This window comes from Haematobia irritans, chromosome 2 (genome assembly GCF_050003625.1).
Source record: "Haematobia irritans isolate KBUSLIRL chromosome 2, ASM5000362v1, whole genome shotgun sequence".
Lineage (NCBI taxonomy): Eukaryota > Metazoa > Arthropoda > Insecta > Diptera > Muscidae > Haematobia > Haematobia irritans.
Genome location: NC_134398.1, coordinates 101337308 through 101357864, shown reverse-complemented (window position 1 = coordinate 101357864; position 20557 = coordinate 101337308). Strand labels below are relative to the sequence as shown.

The 20557-nt window shown below is 37.3% G+C and overlaps 4 protein-coding genes and 1 long non-coding RNA gene across 7 annotated transcripts; 4 read left to right on the top strand and 1 right to left on the bottom strand.

Annotated features, from left to right (window-relative positions):
- Nucleotides 1–4850: 4850 nt before the first annotated feature.
- LOC142225897 (uncharacterized) lies at nt 4851–9691 on the bottom strand. Of its 2 annotated transcripts, none has more exons than XR_012719497.1 (3): nt 9557–9691; nt 5367–5624; nt 4851–5137 (listed from the first exon to the last, which is right to left on the bottom strand). It is a non-coding gene; the product is annotated as an uncharacterized LOC142225897 (long non-coding RNA). The 2 variants fall into 2 exon arrangements; XR_012719496.1 differs by lacking the exon at nt 9557–9691 and adding an exon at nt 8558–8697.
- On the top strand, nt 9011–10438 carry LOC142225895 (uncharacterized). Its single transcript, XM_075295755.1, has 2 exons — nt 9011–10084; nt 10290–10438. Exons 1-2 carry the CDS (start codon nt 9011–9013, stop codon nt 10350–10352), a joined length of 1137 nt encoding a protein of 378 aa, XP_075151870.1. The 3' UTR covers nt 10353–10438.
- Nucleotides 9409–20014, top strand: LOC142225894 (uncharacterized). 2 transcript variants are annotated; one of them, XM_075295753.1, is made up of 2 exons: nt 9409–9542; nt 18082–20014. In XM_075295753.1, exon 2 carries the CDS (start codon nt 18098–18100, stop codon nt 19583–19585), a length of 1488 nt encoding a protein of 495 aa, XP_075151868.1. In that variant the 5' UTR covers nt 9409–9542; nt 18082–18097; the 3' UTR covers nt 19586–20014. The 2 variants fall into 2 exon arrangements, with proteins under 2 accessions (XP_075151868.1, XP_075151869.1); XM_075295754.1 differs by lacking the exon at nt 9409–9542 and having other exon boundaries at nt 17985–18539; nt 18597–20014.
- On the top strand, nt 16180–17985 carry LOC142225896 (uncharacterized). Its single transcript, XM_075295756.1, has 2 exons — nt 16180–17352; nt 17413–17985. Exons 1-2 carry the CDS (start codon nt 16819–16821, stop codon nt 17983–17985), a joined length of 1107 nt encoding a protein of 368 aa, XP_075151871.1. The 5' UTR covers nt 16180–16818.
- LOC142224878 (uncharacterized) lies at nt 16410–16796 on the top strand. Its single transcript, XM_075294655.1, has one exon. The coding sequence runs from the start codon at nt 16410–16412 to the stop codon at nt 16794–16796; it is 387 nt and encodes a 128-aa protein (XP_075150770.1).
- Nucleotides 20015–20557: the final 543 nt, after the last annotated feature.

The following is a 20557-nucleotide window of genomic DNA, read 5'->3' as shown; positions in this document are numbered from 1 at the left end:
TCATATGCTGACACCATGTACCAGATTTCAACCGGATCGGATTAAATTTGTTTCTCTTAGACGCTCCGGAGGTCAAATCTGGGGATCGGTTTATATGTGGTCTATATATAATTATGGACCGATGTGGACCAACTTTTCAATGTTTGTTAGAAACTATATACTAACACCATGTACCAAATTTCAGCCGGATCGGATGAATTTTGCTTCTCTTAGAGGCTCCGCAAACCAAATGGGGGATCGGTTTATATGGGGGCTATATATAGTTATGGACCGATGTGGACCCATTTTTTCATGGTTGTTAGAGACCATATACTAACACCATGTACAAAATTTCAGCCAGATCGGATGAAATTTGCTTCTCTTAGTGGATCGGCAAGCCAAATTTGGGGGTCCCTTTATATGGGGGCTATACGTAAAAGTGGACCGATATGGCCCATTTGCAATACCATCAGACCTACATCAATAACAACTACTTGTGCCAAGTTACAAGTCGATAGCTTGTTTCGTTCGGAAGTTAGCGTGATTTCAACAGACGGACGAACGGACATGCTCAGATCGACTCAGAATTTCACCACGACCCAGAATATATATACTTTATGGGGTCTTAGAGCAATATTTCGATGTGTTACAAACGGAATGACAAAGTTAATATACCCCCATCCTATGGTGGAGGGTATAAAAAGGAAAATAATCTGTAGGTATCCATCGTACGAATCGGTGATGTCGTTAAGTTAATTTTTTACTAAAATTTTTTTCATACAAAATTTTTTCTTAGTAAATTGTCCACATTTCGTAGTAAGATTTTTATATTGCCCATGTATTTTTATAATAGAATCAACGATGCATTAACTACTGTGTTGGAAATTTATTTAAAGGTAAAATCCTTTCCTTTCGAAGTTAGTGAACTAAAAAACATTTACTGAATTTTTGTAAGTTTTCCTTTAGCTAAGTTAATTTTCGTTGTGGTTACGAAAAATGAACTATATTACAGTAAATTTGTTAAACTATGTGAAAGTTAAAATGGTCCTTAAATTTACAAGAAACTTTTTTCGGTGTAGTTTACTTTTGGGAACATAATTCACAATCAAATGGACCACTTTTATTATAATAAAAGTTTGTGCAACCACCATAAATGGGTCTATTGCATACGCTACACACGTTGTCAGATTGTACTACCTCAATTCCGCAATGAATGCAAACAGTTTCCATTTGGTTACTACATTTTATGAGAGTATCTTTAACCCTCCGATGAGTGAGAAGGTCCCTAGGGACCTTTTTGCATTTTCAAACTGAAATTACTCCTACTTCGGCCACTACAACCCACCCCAAAGTTACTCTGTGTTCCAAGAGTATTTTGTTACGCATCTTTTGGAAAAAAATCAAGCCGATCGGATCGTTACTTTAGGAGTTATTGGTGTTTTAGTGAGAATAGTACGCGGACGTGTGAATAGGTCCGTATGGACCTTGTACTGAATTTCACTAATAAATGCATGTTTTTGGGCATCATTATAATTTTTTTATTGTTTCAAAACATAATTTACTTGTTCTGAACACAAAAACCTAAACTCAAAGACATTAGGGATGATGATAAAAACAAAACAAATCGTAAAGGCAGGGAGGTTACTGCATGGAATTTGGCGAATCCCACGAAGAAAAAGGAGTGGAGGCCAGTGACAGTGAGAGTTTGACGCCTTTGTAGCTATTCTTTTGTATGCTGGACTCACAAGATCAAACCATGAACCAGCTATGGAATTATGGGACGCGACGCGTTGCCCAATATACAAAGCTGCGTTGTCGTACGATCGCTTCATGTGTATAAAGCAATTTATTCGATTCGACAATGGAAACACTCGACAACAGCGACTCATCAACAGCAAAACTGCGGCTATTGACGACATTTGGGAAATGTTGCAACATAACTTGGCAGCAGCTTACACTCCTCATGGAGCACTAACAGTTGATGAGCAGTTGTTCTCTTACAGAGGCCGCACCCGCTTCACACAATATATTCCGTCGAAGCCAGCTAAGTATTGTTTGAAAGTATGGTGGTTATGCGACTCACAGAGTTATTATCCTGTGAAGGGAATGATATATTCTGGAAAACTGCCAAACCAACAACGGGAGATAAACCCAGGGCAGAACGTAGTGCTGGATCTTGTGGAAAAATATTTAGATCTTAACCGTACTATATACGCGGATAATTTCTCTCTCTTGGCTTGGCGCGTATTTTGTTGAGGAGGAAGACCGCATATGTTGGTACAGTGCGCTACAACAAAACATTCATTCCACAGGAGTTCAAGAAGAACCCGAAGCGCACCATAAATAGTACATTATTTGGGTTCAACGGGGGGGATATATCAAAATGCTCATACGTGTCGAAAAAAATAAAGTGGTGAACGTGCTCTCCACAATGCACTACACCTGCCTCGTTGACGAGCAAACCGAGAAGCGGAAGCCCTATGCCATATTACATTACAACGCCAACAAATGCGGCGTTGATACCATGGATCAAATGCTAGGCACTTACAGCTGCAAAAGAGCAACACAACGATGGCCGTTGGCCATGTTTTATAATATGCTAAATATATTAAATATATATAGAATGCATTCCATATATTAGTTAACATTTTCCTATATTTATGTACCACTATACTACAGAATGAAAAAATTTAACTGAATTGAATTCATGAATGCAATGATTTTATTGAACTTTTTTCATTCATTTTGCACAAATCTTACATATTTGTCGTAAACCTTTTACTTCAAAATTAGAACTGCTTACCTTCGTTTTTAAATACAATTTTATGTATTTATATAAGAAATTTTTTCTTCCATAAAATACATGTTTTATTAATATATTAAATATATTTATTTACACAGAGAATACAGATTGGTTGGGACAATCGAATTTATTGCCAACCTCCTTATGGCAGTTGCAGCTACTATCAGTTCGCAGTTGTGTCTCCCAAATAATTCGGTCCTGCCAATCGAATGATGGTAAAGAGGACTTAAATGACATAAAGAGTTGATTTTGTCAACCAATAAATTCTGCTGTCACCTTCATCATTCGGTTGAGTCGATCAACTCTCGGAGTACATATAACCGAATTATAAAAAATGGTCCTACTACCTAAATAACGCTATCCACATCCATTTTTTACTGAAATAAGTTAATTTTTATATTAAGTATTTTACTATTATTTAATTTTGTTATATATGACACAGATATAAAACTTATAATTATAGAATATATGTATATAAAAGAAAAATATCGATATGATATTAGTAGTCCCATTTAAAAAATTCCATTAAAAGATCTCACTGAAATCTGTTCAGATTAAGGTATAGCTCCCAAATATAGCTTTCGACAGATTTACAAGCATATGAGCACAGATGCACGAGATTCAACGAGATTTTAGTTCAATTGACTTGATATTTTACCCAGAGTAGATTTCACATTCTTCAAAACCAAATCGGTTCAGATTTAGATAAAGCCTCCTTATATATGTTCTGCAATTGAATACGTAAGCCTTCGACATCTATAAATATAGCCAAATATTGTTCAAAAACTTACAATTCACAAATTTCTTGGCGAGATCTAACGAATGGTGAAGGGTATAATATAGTCGGGCCTTACTTATTTTTTATCTCAACTTGTCAGCGACTCTTACAAATTTTGGGATCAAACGGCATGCAAGCTGAACCACAACCTCCAAGTTTAATTTTACATGCTAGATATTCGGTACATGGAGTTATTTTGAATTCTCTAAAAAATATTTAGAATATAAACCACTGTCCACTGGAAACATCCTCTTTATAGATCATTCGTAATGTCCGACCCCATCCATGGTGAAGAGCTGATAAGAATCGACATTTGTGCCCCATTTTGTTGCATCGATTTAAAAGTTCTATTTCAATTAATTTTCAAAATTAATTGACATTTAAAAATTTCAAATGTCATTCGGCTGTGAATACTATATGAAAATGGTGGCTACTAAAAGATAGTTAAAAAATTCCCTTACGGTAGGTCGTATCAACCAATTTGACTCAAAATTATTCAAAGGAGTTAGATTTGGTTGTCACAACCATTTATCTTGTGGCACGACAGAAAATCTGTTGGAAATCTCATCGAATGTTTACAGTTACGAACAAATACATGTAGATACAGAATATTGGTATAGACAACCTATTTTTATTTCTAAATATAGAATGTTCATAACTACAACAGAATTCCAACCACTTTCTTCTCTGTGTGTGTGTGCAACTTTTTGTGTTTTGAGACTCACTGTCAGCGTTGTTTTTGTTCATAAAACTGTAACGGTATCGAAAGCTACAAGTGTTTTCTTCAAGTTGAATGAAAAATCAGCTAATTTGGTTGTCAATTAGCAAAAAAATTTTCATTAATACGCACGTACCTCAAGAAAAAAATATTTGCGAATTTAAAAAGAGGTTTTTATACATGTGACTTTTTTCAAAAATTACAACTAAAATGTAGAAAGTTTTTATTAAATCCATTGTAGTACATGTCAAATAAAATATTTCTGGAAGTCAAATCTTAGAATTGCAAAAAAACAACAGATGAGAAATTTTTAAAATTGAAAAGTTGCCTGTGGGCAACTTTGGGCAATTGTGGTTGTTGTTGAAGGGAACCCTAGATGAGGTGGCAACTCTATTTAATGCGAATGTCAACTGAAAAAGCCTGGTCGAAAAGAAATTTCCCAAGCTTTTGCCAATTCGTCATTTTGTTTGTTTTTGTTGTAATATATTAATTGTTATTCATATAAATAGGCCCTTCAGGCATATACAAACCCTTTTTATTTGTTCCACCATAAAACATGTAAGTCATTTAACTTGTGATTTGATAATTTTGTAATTTTTATTAAAAAATTTTTGTTTAATTTTATTCAAAATTTTGTATAACTTTCACTTAATTTTGTAAACTGTATTTATTTCTTTGTGTTTATTAAAATTAGTGAATAAACAATATATCAAAATAACAAAATACCAACATACCAATATACAACAATACATCATAATATACCACATCAAGAAATTAAATAAAGTCAGCCGTCTTCAAATTTAAATCTATTCAGCCGTGGTTGTTATTTTGAAAGGCCGCCAAACAAGGGTGTTTATTCCTGGGGAACAAAGAGAAAAAGCAACAATTTTATTCAATGTTTTATGTCGATGATCGTGTAATTTTGTGTTATATGTTTGGTGGCAAGTGAAGAAAAAAAAATTGCCGTGGACGGACGGACATTTCAAGCCATTCTAATGTAAAATTTTAATAAACAATTTACGTCGCCTGAATCACGCCAAATTTTACATTAAGATCTTGCCAGCCATTGTGTGAAAGTTGTTACTTACCTTTGTCTTTGATGTCCAAGAAGTTTATGCCTGAAGAAGAGTTAAGAAGAAGCAGCAGAAGCACAAAAGGAACCCCGCCAGCCCGTTTTCAGCAATATATCAACGAAATGTCTGTCGCCCACTCACCAAAAGCCGATACGCCATCAAAAATCCAAAATCCACTACCGGTCAGTACTCCTCTTGCCAATACGACTAATCCGTCTTCTCATTTGCAGCATCAAAAAGCCAAAGATCAATCACCAGCAGGTATGTCGAAATCTACAAATGAAATTGGTGAGTTTATGAAGCAGATGAGAGCGCAAATGGAGCAGTTGCAACGTCAAATGCAGGTAATGCAAAACGAAAATATTGCATCTAATAAAAGAATGCAGGCCCAACTTGTTAACACTGCCCAACAAGTACAAACGCAACTAGCCAATTTTCAGCCACCGTCAATACCCCAGCCAGCATTACATACACAGACATTAGGTCTGTTCGCGTACTTTTCCAGTAAAAAATATCCAGTAAAAACTAGCAAGAGAATAAGAGTGTATTTTACACTCTTTGCTTAAAATTGCTGAAAAGTACACGAACGGTATCCAGTAACTATTTGCACATTGAAAATTTCAGCTGCTAAAACATTGAAAACAAAAAACGAATCCTGTATATTTAACTTCCAATCGTAGTTGCCGAACATGTACATTGTATTGGTACTTTGTTTGTTATCATAAACCAGCTGGCAAACTATGCTATGGTTTGCAAGATTTTACTGGGGGAAAAATCTCTAGCAAAAACTTGCAATTTCTCTATCTCATAACTGTCAAATGTAGTCTCTCTCCGGCTCTCTTTTGTTTGGCGTTTTGGTGTAAACGAACGACTTCCAGTAAAAATTTGTAATAATTATCAAAAATTATAGGGTTCTCGAACGGAGCTATTACCACCGCCACCATTGCAAATTGAAGTGCCACAACAGCCAATAAACCCGCCGCCAGAGGAGTCACAAAATCATACAACACTGCCACAAATGTCTCAGCCAACAACTCGATTGTATCAACCATCACCACTGTCTATAAACTCCAATATGTCTGTCCACAATTCGTATCCAAATAGTTTTGCACCGATTCCACAGAAAAAGATTTATCCTCTCCCCACATTTTCAGGTCTTCCAGAAGAATGGCAAACCTTTTTTGAAGCCTTTGAAAGTACCACAGCCGAGTTTGGTTATAATAATTAGAGCATTGCATCGGTCATATATTTTTGTGTTCGAGAACATCTCGAAGCCCAACTAGTAAGGTAGAGATTTGTAGTCGTTCCCGTTTGGACCGATGTTTGTAAGTTCGAATACAACCATAACTCGTTCTCGTTTGTGTTGTATGAAACGGTCAATCAAACAACTTCAGTCTTCGGGATCAAACACAACGAGTCAAATTGTTTTCGAAAACATAGTGAAGGAATCGAGGATTTCGAATCTTTTTTTGCCCTCACGTAGTAACAATAACAACAACTTTTATATGTATTGTACGTTTGTTTAGTTGTAAGTTGCTGGAAAGGCGTTTGTGTATGAAGTAAAAAAAAAAAATAACATAAAGTGGACAAAACCTTCTGCATTTCTATGTAAAAAGGTATTAACAGCAAAACAAAATATTGCTCTAGTTTTTAGGAGAAACATTTGGGATGATATTTTGGGACATTATAGTAAGTAATCGTTAAAAATGCAATTCACTTTTTCGTATAAAAAATAAGGGGCATTCGTATTTAAAGGAAATAAAACATTTTGTCTTTTTCTATAGAAATAAAATTTTGACAAAATTTTCCATAGAAATAAAATGTCGACAAAATTTTCTATTGAAATAAAATTTTGACAAAATTTTTTATAGAAATAAAATGTTGATAAAATTTTCTAGAGAAATAAAATTTTGACCAAATTTTCTATAGAAATAAAATTTTTGATAAAATTTTCTATAGATATAAAATTTTGATTAAATTTTTTATAGAAATACGATGTTGACAAAATTTTCTATTGAAATAAAATTTTGACAAAATTTTTTATAGAAATAAAATGTTGATAAAATTTTCCAGAGGAATAAAATTTTGACCAAATTTTCTATAGAAATAACATTTTTGATAAAATTTTCCATAGAAATAAAATTTTGATTAAATTTTTTATAGAAATACGATGTTGACAAAATTTTCAATAGAAATAAAATTTTGACAAAATTTTCTATAGAAATAAAATGTTAGCAATTTTCTATAGAAATAAAATTTCTACAAAATTTTTTATAGATTTACTCGTTTGCGAATAAGTTCATTGTTCTTTACTTCTAAAAACATTTCCCTGAAAACGAACATCGGAGATGTTTCGAAATATTGGAAATAATGAAAATAAATAATGAAAATAAAATAAATAAAATAAATAAATAAATATTAAATAAAAATACAACTCCAAAAAACAACAACATCTGTTTTTATTCATATGACCTCAAGCCGAATTAAACAAATATAATGTTGATAAAATTTTCTATAAAAATAAAATTTTGACAAAATTTTCTATAGAAATAAAATTTTGACAAAATTTTCTATAGAAATACAATTTTGATAGAATTGTCTATAGAAATAGAATTTTGATAAAATTTTTTATAGATGTTAACAACATTTTCTATAGAAATAAAATTTTGACAAAAATTTCTATAGAAATAAAATTATGACAACATTTTTTATAGAAATAAAATTTTGATAAAATTTTCTATAGAAATAAAAATTTGATAAAAATTTTTATAGAAATAAAATTTTCACAAAGTTTTCTATAGAAATAAAATTTTGATAAAATTTTCTATAGAAATACAATGTTGATAAAATTTTCTATACAAATAAAATTTTGATAAAATATGGCCCACTTGCAATACCATCCAACCTACATCAATGACAACTACTTATGCCAAGTTTCAAATCGATAGCTTGTTTCGTTCGGAAGTTAGCGTGATTTCAACAGACGGACGGACGGACATGCTTAGATCGACTCAGAATTTCACCACGACTCAAAATATATATACTTTATGGGGTCTTAGAGCAATATTTCGATGTATTACAAATGGAATGAAAAAGTTAATATACCCCCTTCCAATTGTGGATGGTATACAAAACAGACAAAAAATACAAAAATAAATTTACTTTTGCTATTTACATATAAAAACATAACAAATTTAAACATTTACCTTGTTAGAATTACTCATTTTATCGTCAATAAGCTTAACCATTAATTACACAATTATATCTAAAGAAACACAAACTGTATGACTTCTTTTGTCATTAAGCATGATTCCATTTTTTGTCATAACATACTCGAGAACTTTGCAAATTCCCGAAACTCCCGCTAAATGTTCGAGTATTCTCGATTATCCCGTTTCACCAAATGCAATCGAATGTTTGCTTGCGACCGAGAATGGAAACAAATGCACAACTTCAATGATGTGACGTCACAACAACATTCACTCGATACTGAATTATTGGGTGTGATTCAAACCATGTCTCATTCATACATTTACATTCATTCGAACCGATTCGATCAAGCCAGTGTTCTCATTTTATTCATTCGATCAACGAAGATTATTCAGTCTTCTCGAACCGTTTCATGAGTGAAGTTGTGTGCGCTATGAGTGAATGTTCTCATGCAATGCTCTAATAATAATCTCCACAACATCATGCGCCTCAGAGATGCCATAAAAGGACGAGCTAGAGAAAATGTCGAGTCGCTGCTTGGAAATTCTGCCAATGTTGAAATCATTATACAAACACTCAAAGAAACATTTGGTCGTCCAGAACAGCTAATTACGAGCCAGATTGAAAAGGTTCGTTCCATTCCGCCTATAGCCAACGATAACCTGGAAGCCTTAGTCGATTTCGCCAACAAAATATACAACATGGCGACCTTTGTGAAAAATGCCAGTGGAGAACATCATCTTTCAAATCCTTCATTGTTGAGTGAATTGGTGTCGAAGCTCTCAACTAGCCGTCAAATGCAGTGGGCAGAGAAATGTCTTCAACTTCAACGTCCAGCTACGATAATGGATTTTGCAGAATGGTTAACTGTGTTGCCAACAACGTCCACCAACTCTGCACCCAGTCGCCGACATTTTCATGCACCTCCATCAAACCGAAAATATGTTAACGTCACTGTCAACCAATGTCCAGTATGTAGAGGTGAGTGCACTAACCTAAAAAATTGTCAACACTTTTTAAACATGTCCATCAATGAGAGATGGAACCACATAAAACAACACAAAATCTGTTTTTGCTGTTTAAAATCTGGGCATCAAGTTAAACAATGTTACACAAAACGCCGATGTGGCGTAAATGATTGCCCAAAGCCACATAACCACTTATTGCACCAAACACTTTCACCACCGGGGTCAGCAGAGGAGCCAACACATTTGTCCACGACGGAATTGGACTCAAATAACCGACCGGGAACGTCCAACGCACAACAAACACGAAACGAACGACGAAATTGCCATGCAGCTCACTCGACCGAAAATGTGCTTTTCCAGATTTTGCCCATAAAGTTGCATGGACAGCACAAAACGATTACCACATATGCCTTTATTGACGACGGCGCCAATGTATCAATGTTGGATAAGGAAATCGCACGAGAACTAGGAATACGCGGAGAACAGGAATACCTGGAGCTGCAATGGCTTAATAAACATCGCGAGTCACAAAGAACCGAAAAAATCCGCGTCACCGTAAGTGGAATTGACCATTTTGATAAAAAGTATACCATTTCCAATGTTGACGTTTCATCAGAAATGTCATTGCCCATACAAAGTTGCCACATCGATAATTTTTTGAAATCCCACGATAATGAAAAAATCGCCAATTTTAATATGCGGGATTATGATAATGTGCAACCACAAATGATTTTAAGCTTAACCCATTCTTTTTTGACAGTGCCGATTAAAACACCGCAGTTATTGTCTGATTTTGGACCAATTGTTTCAATCACCAGATTAGGCGCTGTAATATATGGACCGATTCCAGGCGAAAAATCATCATGTGTTAAGAGGGCTTTACACTTTCGGAAATGTGAGTACGAACACAATATTGTTACGAATTTGATAATTATAGATATAAGTTTATTTAAATTGGTTTCCGTTAATTTAAAATTTCAAATTGTAACGATAAAATTTTGCTATCACTTGTTGGAATCATCTATTCATTTTCTAGTATTTTCCTGAATTTCTTTTATGTTCTTTTGTTTGCTTACCGAAATGTTAGTTCTTACTCTCTCATAGAATAGCAACCCCTTTGCTTTGTTATTCTGCATTCTCATTTCATCTCATTGTCTATTGTCATTATTGTTGTTGTTGTAGTAATGCGAGCATATATCTATGTGAGTGTGTATGTGTTTGGCAGCCACCAGGTAAACAACTTAATGGTCGTAGATCCTTCTAGCATATCTGGCGTTGCCAGAATATTGTAGTGCTACCAGAATGTTCTCGTATTGCCACACCGTGATATATAAAAGCGCTCGCATGCTGCTAACGAGTCAGTCTTAATTAAAGCGTGGAAAAAAATTCTAGAAAATTGCTGGAAGAAAACGCTCTAAAAATGCAAGAAAATTCTAGAAAAATGATGGAAGAAAATTCTCTTCTTTTGGTGGAGAAATTTGACGAAAATTCTAGAATTCTTAATGAAAAGTTACAACAACTTTCTGAAGGTATGGAGAAACGCGTAGACCACATTGAAAGTCAAATTGTGGAATTGGATAAGAAATTTGTGGTTCACGATGAAAAATTTCTACACCTTGAGAAAAAAATGTCAGAACTAGAAATGAAAGGTGGTCCAGTGCGCGTAATCGAGGGCCCAAAAACCAAAACTCCTGTTTTTGATGGCTCATCTTCATTTGATGTTTTCAAATTCCAATTTGAGACGGTGGCATCCAGAAACATGTGGAATGACAACGACAGAGCAATTGAACTTCTGTTGGCATTGAAGGGTAATGCTGCCGATGTAATACAAAGTATCCCAACTTCTTCCAGAAATAACTATAAGGAAGTAATAGCTGCGCTACAACGCAAGTACGGTGGAGAACATAAGCAAGACATCTTCAGAATGGAATTAAGAGGAAGAGTCCAGAAATCAAATGAGACTCTACAAGATTTTGCAACAGAAGTTGAGCGGTTGGTGCTATTGGCATACCCAGGAGAGAGTCACCCACTTGTGGACCGCATCAAAATTGAGACCTTTGTGAATGGCATTCGAGACCCAGACATAAAATGTGCAACATATGCGTCACAAAAAGCTACATTTGTGGAAACTGTAACATTTGCCCTTACACAAGAGACAGCGAGGGTACTAGCACGTCCTCAAATTCACAAAGTACGTAAGGTGGAGACCGAGAATGACGAATCAAATTCCGTGATTGATTCAGTGAAAGAAGCCGTTAAGCAGGCAATGCAAGAAATGAAGCAAGAGGCAAATAAATCCCGGATCAAATGCTATAACTGTGATAAGCCGGGACATCTAGCTCGAGAATGCAAAGCACGACGCAAACGGTCAAGGTCCACATCACAATCTCCATTAAACAATAGCCATAAGAAGGTGACCCCACAGTCAAGTGAGTCACCTTTAAACTAAATCGAGCTAGTTCAGCGGGGCAAGAGCTGGCTCCCACAGACGATGGCCCCACCATCTCCATAGCAATAGTTCAACAGAAAAATAACAATTTAACTATTGCGGGTGTTATTAATGGCGACAAGCGTACTTTGACGTTGGATACTGGTGCATCAAAGTCTATCATTAGATCTGATTTAGTAAAAGGAAAAGTTACACCACTGATTGGAGTCAAGCTACGCACGGCTACAGGGGAACCCGCAACCGTATATGGAAAGGTCACCGTAAAATTAACTATTGCTAACAAATCCGTTACTTATGATTTCATTGTGGCCGATATAGTAGACGAAGTTATAATTGGAGCGGATTTCATGATTGCTTTTGGTCTCAATCTGGATATGAAGCGTCGTGTAATGACATGGTGCGATACCGAAATAACGGTAAACGTGGGATACGACGAGAATACACCTGTCAGACGTTTGACAACGAGCCAGTCAGAGTCTATACCACCGAATGCCGAAGCAATTATATGGGTTTCTATGGATGGAGATTGTGAAGTCGGCCAATTGTGGGTTGTTGAACCAGCAGAAAACAAAAGCAACAACATCTTGATAGCAAATGCCCTGGTAACAACGAACGAAGAGATACTAATACCAGTCCGTGTCTTGAACTTGTCTGACAATCATGAGCAAATTGTAAAATTTTCTGATATTGGAAAATGTACACCAGCCGAGGCAATAGTCAATTTGGAAGGCAACTCATCAAAGACACATGGAGCAGTGAGAAAACATCTAGAAGGGTATTTCGAGGCTTGGACACGTCATCTATCGCCGTCAGAGAGAAATAAAGCCAAGCAATTGTTGTGGAAAAACGCCTCTGCTTTTGCTTCTGAAAAGGGAAATCAAGGAAGAACATCTGTAGTGAAACATGAAATTAAAACCGCAGAAGAAAGGCCCATAAAACAGGCACCACGAAGTGTTCCCCTGGCAAAAAGAGACGAAGTTCAAAAGCTCATAAAGGAAATGGCGGAGAGTGGAGTGATCGAGCCATCATCAAGTCCTTGGTGTTCCCCAGTTGTGCTGGTCAAAAAGAAAGATGGAAGTACCCGATTCTGCGTGGACTACAGAAAACTAAATGATGTCACCAAAAAGGACAGTTATCCGCTTCCACGCATTGATGACACGTTGGACACACTAGCCGGAACAACATGGTTTTCTACGCTTGATTTGCAGAGTGGATATTGGCAAGTAGAGATCGCCGAGAAAGACAAGGAAAAGACGGCTTTTGGCGTTAATGGCGGTCTCTGGCAATTCAATGTAATGCCGTTCGGGCTCTGCAACGCTCCAGCTACCTTCGAAAGATTGATGGAGCGGGTACTGAAGGGGTTGCACTGGAAGTCGTGCTTGATATACTTGGACGACATCATAGTGATGGGCAAAACATTTGACGAGCACCTTAAGAACTTGAAAGACGTTATCCAGCAATTGTCAGCCGCTGGTCTACGCCTTAACGCAAAGAAATGCTCCCTTTTCCAGCGAGAAGTTAAATACCTGGGTCATCATGTGACTGCAGAGGGCATATCCACCGATGAAGACAAAATCCAAGCTGTCAGAGATTGGCCACGACCCGGAAATCTCCACGAATTAAGAAGTTTCCTTGGGTTATGTACATATTACCGACGATTCGTCCCAAACTTCGCCAGCATCGCCGCTAGTCTCCATAAATTGACGCAAAAAGGTCAGAAGTTCCAGTGGAGCGACGAACAGGAGGGTTCATTCCAACATTTAAAAGAACTTTTATGTTCAGCTCCTGTTCTAGCGTATCCTATTCCGGGCGAAAAATTTGTTTTGGATACAGATGCTAGCGCGCATGGTATTGGAGGTGTGCTATCCCAACAGATAGACGGCAAGGAGAAGGTCATCGGATATTTCAGCCGAACGTTGTCCAAGCCCGAAAAGAACTACTGTGTAACGCGACGAGAGCTGCTAGCCGTCATAGAGAGTGTAAAACATTATCATAAATATTTGTATGGACAACATTTCTTGCTAAGGACTGATCACTCAGCTCTACGATGGTTGCTTCAATTCAAGAATCCGGAAGCTCAACTGGCACGTTGGACCGAGAGGCTCCAGAGCTATGATTTCAGTATCGAGCATAGAAAAGGTGGAAAACACGGTAACGCTGACGCTTTGTCACGTCGACCTTGCAATATAGAATGCAAGCACTGCTCGAAAGCTGAACATAAGGAGGAGATTGTTGATATTCGGCTGTTACACATCGAATCTGGACTGGACTGGCCAACAGAACAGCGTAAAGATCCCATTTTGAACAAAATTATTTCGGCAAAGGAAGAGAACAAGAAGCCCAGTAAGAAAGACATCGCTGCCGAAAGTCCACTTATGAAATCATACTGGGCTCAATGGGATAGTTTAGTTCTAGTCAATGGATCCCTGCAACGTAAATGGGAAAGCGAAGATGGCAAGAGCAGCCGAAATTTGATCATCGTTCCAGATTCCAAAATAAGAGACGTTTTGGCGGAGTTCCATAATGGTCCCAGTGGAGGTCATCTGGGAATAACCAAAACCGCCGAGAAAGTGAAGCAACGATTCTACTGGGTTGGATGCCAGAAATCAATTGCTGAATGGGTGGCCAATTGCGAGAAGTGCATGAAGGCGAAAGGTCCAACAAGGAAAAGTCGAGGTCCTATGCAAGAGTATAGACCTGGAGCCCCGTTTGAAAGAATAGCAATGGACGTGGCAGGCCCTTTCCCAGTAAGTGATTCTGGAAACCGTTATGTCCTTGTGGTCATGGATTACTTCAGCAAATGGCCGGAGGTGTATGCAATTCCAAACCAAGAGGCAAAAACGATTGTGGATGTGGTCAACAAAAACTGGATATGTCGCTACGGTGTGCCGTCCGAGATTCACTCAGACCAGGGAAGAAATTTTGAATCGGCCATATTCAAAGAGATGTGTGAATCCCTTGGTATAAAGAAAACGAGGACTACGCCATTACATCCACAATCCGATGGCATGGTAGAAAGGTTTAATCGCACCCTGGAGGAACATCTTCGAAAAGTGGTGGACAACGGCCAGAGGGACTGGGACGAGCATATACCAAAGTTTTTGCTGTCCTATAGATCTGCCATTCATGATTCCACCTCTCGAACACCGGCCAATGTTCTATTCGGAACTGAGTTGAAGTTGTCTGGTGATCTGATATTCGGTGCTAAACCTAATGAGCTCGCCATGGAAGAAAACAGAAACGACATCCCAAACACTTTCGGTGAAGTTCACGAATCAGTGCGCAACAAAATAAAAATGGTCAGCAACAGAATGAAGGCGAGATACGATCGTGCTGTAAATACTGAAGGCTTCCAAGAAGCAGAATTGGTTCTGCTATTTAACCCGCAACGAAAGAAAGGATTGTGTCCTAAACTGCAAACACAGTGGGAAGGCCCATACAAAGTCATCAAGAAGATCAATGATGTTGTATACCGGATTCAGAAGGACGACAGCCCTAGATCAAAGATGAAAGTTGTACATCTGGAACGATTGGCTCCTTACGGAACAGGTTCTGTGCCTGTTCGGGACGAACAGGCTTAAGCGGGAGGCAGTGTTACGAATTTGATAATTATAGATATAAGTTTATTTAAATTGGTTTCCGTTAATTTAAAATTTCAAATTGTAACGATAAAATTTTGCTATCACTTGTTGGAATCATCTATTCATTTTCTAGTATTTTCCTGAATTTCTTTTATGTTCTTTTGTTTGCTTACCGAAATGTTAGTTCTTACTCTCTCATAGAATAGCAACCCCTTTGCTTTGTTATTCTGCATTCTCATTTCATCTCATTGTCTATTGTCATTATTGTTGTTGTTGTAGTAATGCGAGCATATATCTATGTGAGTGTGTATGTGTTTGGCAGCCACCAGGTAAACAACTTAATGGTCGTAGATCCTTCTAGCATATCTGGCGTTGCCAGAATATTGTAGTGCTACCAGAATGTTCTCGTATTGCCACACCGTGATATATAAAAGCGCTCGCATGCTGCTAACGAGTCAGTCTTAATTAAAGCGTCAAACGAATAACTTCAGTGTGAACGAATTGTAAAGTGTGAAGTCATAGTAAATAAATTGTAGATTGCCGTTATTTAAAAGAACTGTGTTTTAATTGTCGGGTAATTAAAAACGCCTAAATATAAAAACGTAACAATATTTTAAACAATTTGAATGAAATGATGCGGGGATATTTTGGTATTGTGTCCCTTGGTACAAAAATTTGTGTTAAACCGTTGATGTCAAAAGAGGACGAAAGAGCCATAAACATACTTCAATCAACAGTAAAACAAATTGGTGGTCGATATGAATGTTCATTGCTCTGGAAAGAAAATATCCCCCTTATTCCTGACACATACAACATGGCATTGAACCGATTATACTCCGTAGAAAGAAAAATGGCAAGAGACAGTGAGTATAAAAAGCAATATTGTGAAAAGATTGAAAGTTACATCGCCAAAGGATATTGTCGAAAACTTTCATTAGAAGAAAAATTCGTTGAAAATGGTTTAACGTTTTATTTACCCCATTTTGGTGTGAAAAATCCAAATAAAAATGGAATTCGTCTTGTATTTGATGCCGCTGCTGAAGTTCAAAATGTATCACTAAATAAAGCTTTAATTTCAGGTCCTGATATGAACAACACACTAATCTCAATTCTTTTTAAATTCAGAGAATCACCGATTGCTGTGTGTGGTGATATACAAGAAATGTTTCATCAAATCGCTGTAACAAAAAAAAGACCAAAACTGCCAACGATTTTTGTGGAGAAATGGAAATTCTAACCAGCCTGTTGACATATACGTAATGGAAAGATTAATTTTTGGAGCTACTTGTTCACCAACCATCGCCCAATTTGTGAAGAATAAAAATGCCGAAAAATTCAAAGATGTGTCACCAAGAGCAGTCACTGGAATAATTGAGCGCCATTATGTTGATGATTATGTGGATTGTTTTGAAAATGATGATGAGGCAGTCTCGGTGGTGAAAGAAGTGGTAAGAATCCATAAACTTGGGGGATTTCATCTCCGTAACATAATATCAAATAGTGAACATGTGGCAACACTATTCGGTAATACTGTAAGTGGCGATCAAGGTGGCAGCTTTCTTGGCGGTGACAGTATTGAACGGGTACTCGGTATTCATTGGGTACCAAAATCAGATTTGTTTTGTTTTCGTTTAGTGCTAAGCAAAGTGGATAATAAAATATTAAATTGTGAAAAAGTGCCGTCGAAAAGAGAAATGCTTAGCCTAAATATGTCGGTGTATGACCCATACGGATTTCTGGGCGATTTTATGGTGACGTCAAAGGTGATAATGCAGAAGGTCTGGAAATGTGGGGTAAGTTGGGATGAGGTATTGCCAGAAAATATTTATAAACAGTGGAAGTTCTGGCTGCAGCAATTTGCAAAAGTGAAGGAATTCAATGTTCCAAGATATTACGCCGTGGGATTGAGTGGCAGCAATATTGAGCTGCATGTGTTTGTAGACGCGAGTGAGGAAGCTATGGCTGTTTTGGTATATTGGAGAGTGGTAAGTCAAAGTGTAATTAAAGTGAGTTTTGTTATGGGAAAAACAAGTTGTGCTCCGATACGATACTACACAACTCCAAAACTTGAATTGCAAGCTGCTGTAATGGGTGTACGAGTGCAAAATATTATATTACAAAATCATGTGTGCAAAGTTAATAATGTTTTCTTTTGGTCAGATTCATTTACTGTGATACAATGGATACGTTCTGACCACCGAAAATATAAACAGTATGTGGCAAATCGTGTGGCTGAAATTTTGGAGAGCACTTCAATTGAACAATGGAAGTGGTGTCCTGGTAATTTGAATTCAGCAGATGAAGGAACACGATCAAAGCTTTCCAAGCCGTATGACCCTAATGGAAAATGGAAAAATGGACCCGATTTTTTGCAGAAGACGGCGTCGTATTGGCCGTTGGAGAAGCAAATTGGACAAAAAAACTGACGAAAGTGGTTCCGAGCTAAGATCTAAGCACAGGGCTTTATTTTCTGTAAAGGTATGTAGTTGTGTTCCAAAATGTGATCGTTTTTCTAATTTCAGAAGACTGAAAAGGGCAATGGCGTGGGTTTTCCGATATGTGACAAATATCAAACACACATGTAAAGGCGAAGAAAAAGTAAAAGGTGATCTATCGCTGGAAGAAGAAGAGTTTGCATCGCTGTATCTGTGTCGTCATGTTCAACAACAAGTATATGGTGATGATTTGATGGACCTGCGTGAGAAGCAAAAGGTGTCTCCCAGTAGCCCGTTGGTATCATTGAATCCATTTATTGGCAAGGACGACTTGATTCGTGCTTCTGGGAGGATTCAAAATGCTGCATTCTTGTCTTTGGGGGCCAGGCAGCCCATTATTTTGCCGAAAAATCATCGTTACACCTGGTTGTTGGTGGAATTCTATCACCAAAAATTTCTGCATATTAACACCGCCACTGCTATGAACGAGATTCGACAAAAATACTGGATTCCATCATTGCGTCAGTTGTTGAATAACATCCAAAGTAAGTGTTCAGCCTGCAAAGTCAGAAAATGTAAACCACGACAACCCCAAATGTCAGCATTGCCTGTGGAAAGAGTGACGCCATACGTGAGAGCCTTCACATACACTGGACTTGACTATTTTGGCCCAGTGAACGTAACCATCCGTCGTCAACGAGAAAAAAGGCGGGTGGCACTTTTTACTTGCTTTACAACTCGTGCCGTCCACCTGGAGATTGCTACTGACATGTCCAGTGACGCCTGCCTCATGTGTATTCAGAATTTTGTTAATCGAAGGGGTGTCCCGGTATCAATAAGAAGTGACAATGGAACAAATTTTGTTGGCATCGCAAAGGAATTACGAGGTATAAATGCATTTTTTGATACTAATAATTTATCTTCAGGTTTGACGGCACTGGGTATCAAGTGGATATTTAACACCCCCTTGAACCCGAGCGAAGGTGGTGTTTGGGAGCGGCTGGTGCAGTCAGTGAAGAAGGCATTGTACAAGATGCTAAAGGAACAGTCACCAAAACTTGACACTCTACAATCATTTTTAATTGAGGCAGAAAACATTGTCAACTCAAGGCCGTTGACTCATCTCCCTGTGACCCCAGAAGACCCAGACCCTTTGACTCCAAATCATTTTTTGTTGGGATGTACCAATTCAACGCAAACTCCAGCACCATATGAGCCCAGGTTGATGTGTCTTCGAAAGCAGTGGCGTGTGGTGCAGAACTTGAAGAATGGTATGTGGAAACAGTGGCTTCAAGAATATCTTCCTGAGATGACCAGAAGGACGAAATGGTGTTTGCCATCACAACCCTTGAGTGTGGGCTGCCTGGTGTTCATCTGTGACCCGGATCTGCCAAGAAGCCAATGGAAAAGAGGACGTGTTATAGAGTTGCATTCAGGCAAAGACGGTATTGCGCGGTCTGCTGAAGTTCGCACTGATGTGGGCGTTTATCGAAGACCAGTCTCCAAATTGGCCATCATGAATCAGGGTGAATCCTCCCCCTCTGGGTCAGTTCACGGGGGTGGGGATGTTGTTGAAGGCAACCCTAGCTGAGGTGGCAACTCTATTTAATGCGAATGTCAACTGAAAAAGCCTGGTCGAAAAGAAATTTCCCAAGCTTTTGCCAATTCGTCATTTTGTTTGTTTTTGTTGTAATATATTAATTGTTTTTCATATAAATAGGCCCTTCAGGCATATACAAACCCTTTTTATTTGTTCCACCATAAAACATGTAAGTCATTTAACTTGTGATTTGATAATTTTGTAATTTTTATTAAAAAATTTTTGTTTAATTTTATTCAAAATTTTGTATAACTTTCACTTAATTTTGTAAACTGTATTTATTTCTTTGTGTTTATTAAAATTAGTGAATAAACAATATATCAAAATAACAAAATACCAACATACCAATATACAACAATACATCATAATATACCACATCAAGAAATTAAATAAAGTCAGCCGTCTTCAAATTTAAATCTATTCAGCCGTGGTTGTTATTTTGAAAGGCCACCAAACAAGGGTGTTTATTCCTGGGGAACAAAGAGAAAAAGCAACAGTGGTAGTAAAATTACATAGTTTTGAACATAAGGCCTGGAGAAAAAAGGTTTGAAAAACAATGATTTTGAAAAAATTTTGAACTTCAATTGGGATGTCCCAGTGACGTGAAATGCGGCGATGATGTGGAAAACATATCTGCAGTGCAGTGGGGAATTTGGAAGGAATCGTAAAAAGGGAGGAAGCCACTTCTTGGCAACATACTAGTGGATTAGCACGAATATTGACGCTTTATAATACTTTGGTTTTTTACACCGCCAGTTAAATTGATATGGGTTAAAAACAAAAAAAAAAGAAAACATTTTCGTGAGTCACGCGAAGCCGTGAATGAAATTTAAACGAAATCTCGTGAATATGCGTGAACGGGATTAAAGAAAAATGTGTGACGCCTGAGCGTGATTATCAAATTGTGTTCGTGATTGTGAGTGAGTAAACTTTCTCCGAAATCACGCTCCCGATAAAAATTTA

Excerpts from the sequence above, each read along its gene's own strand:
- LOC142225895 (XM_075295755.1), top strand. The coding sequence starts at position 9,011 with ATGCAATGCTCTAATAATAATCTCCACAACATCATGCGCCTCAGAGAT. Across the intron at positions 10,085-10,289 it reads CCGAAAAAATCCGCGTCACC|TGCCGATTAAAACACCGCAG; the intron begins GTAAGTGGAATT and ends CTTTTTTGACAG.
- LOC142224878 (XM_075294655.1), top strand. The coding sequence starts at position 16,410 with ATGGCAAGAGACAGTGAGTATAAAAAGCAATATTGTGAAAAGATTGAA.
- LOC142225896 (XM_075295756.1), top strand. The coding sequence starts at position 16,819 with ATGGAAAGATTAATTTTTGGAGCTACTTGTTCACCAACCATCGCCCAA. Across the intron at positions 17,353-17,412 it reads AGAAGGTCTGGAAATGTGGG|CAATTTGCAAAAGTGAAGGA; the intron begins GTAAGTTGGGAT and ends TTCTGGCTGCAG.
- LOC142225894 (XM_075295753.1), top strand. The coding sequence starts at position 18,098 with ATGGCGTGGGTTTTCCGATATGTGACAAATATCAAACACACATGTAAA.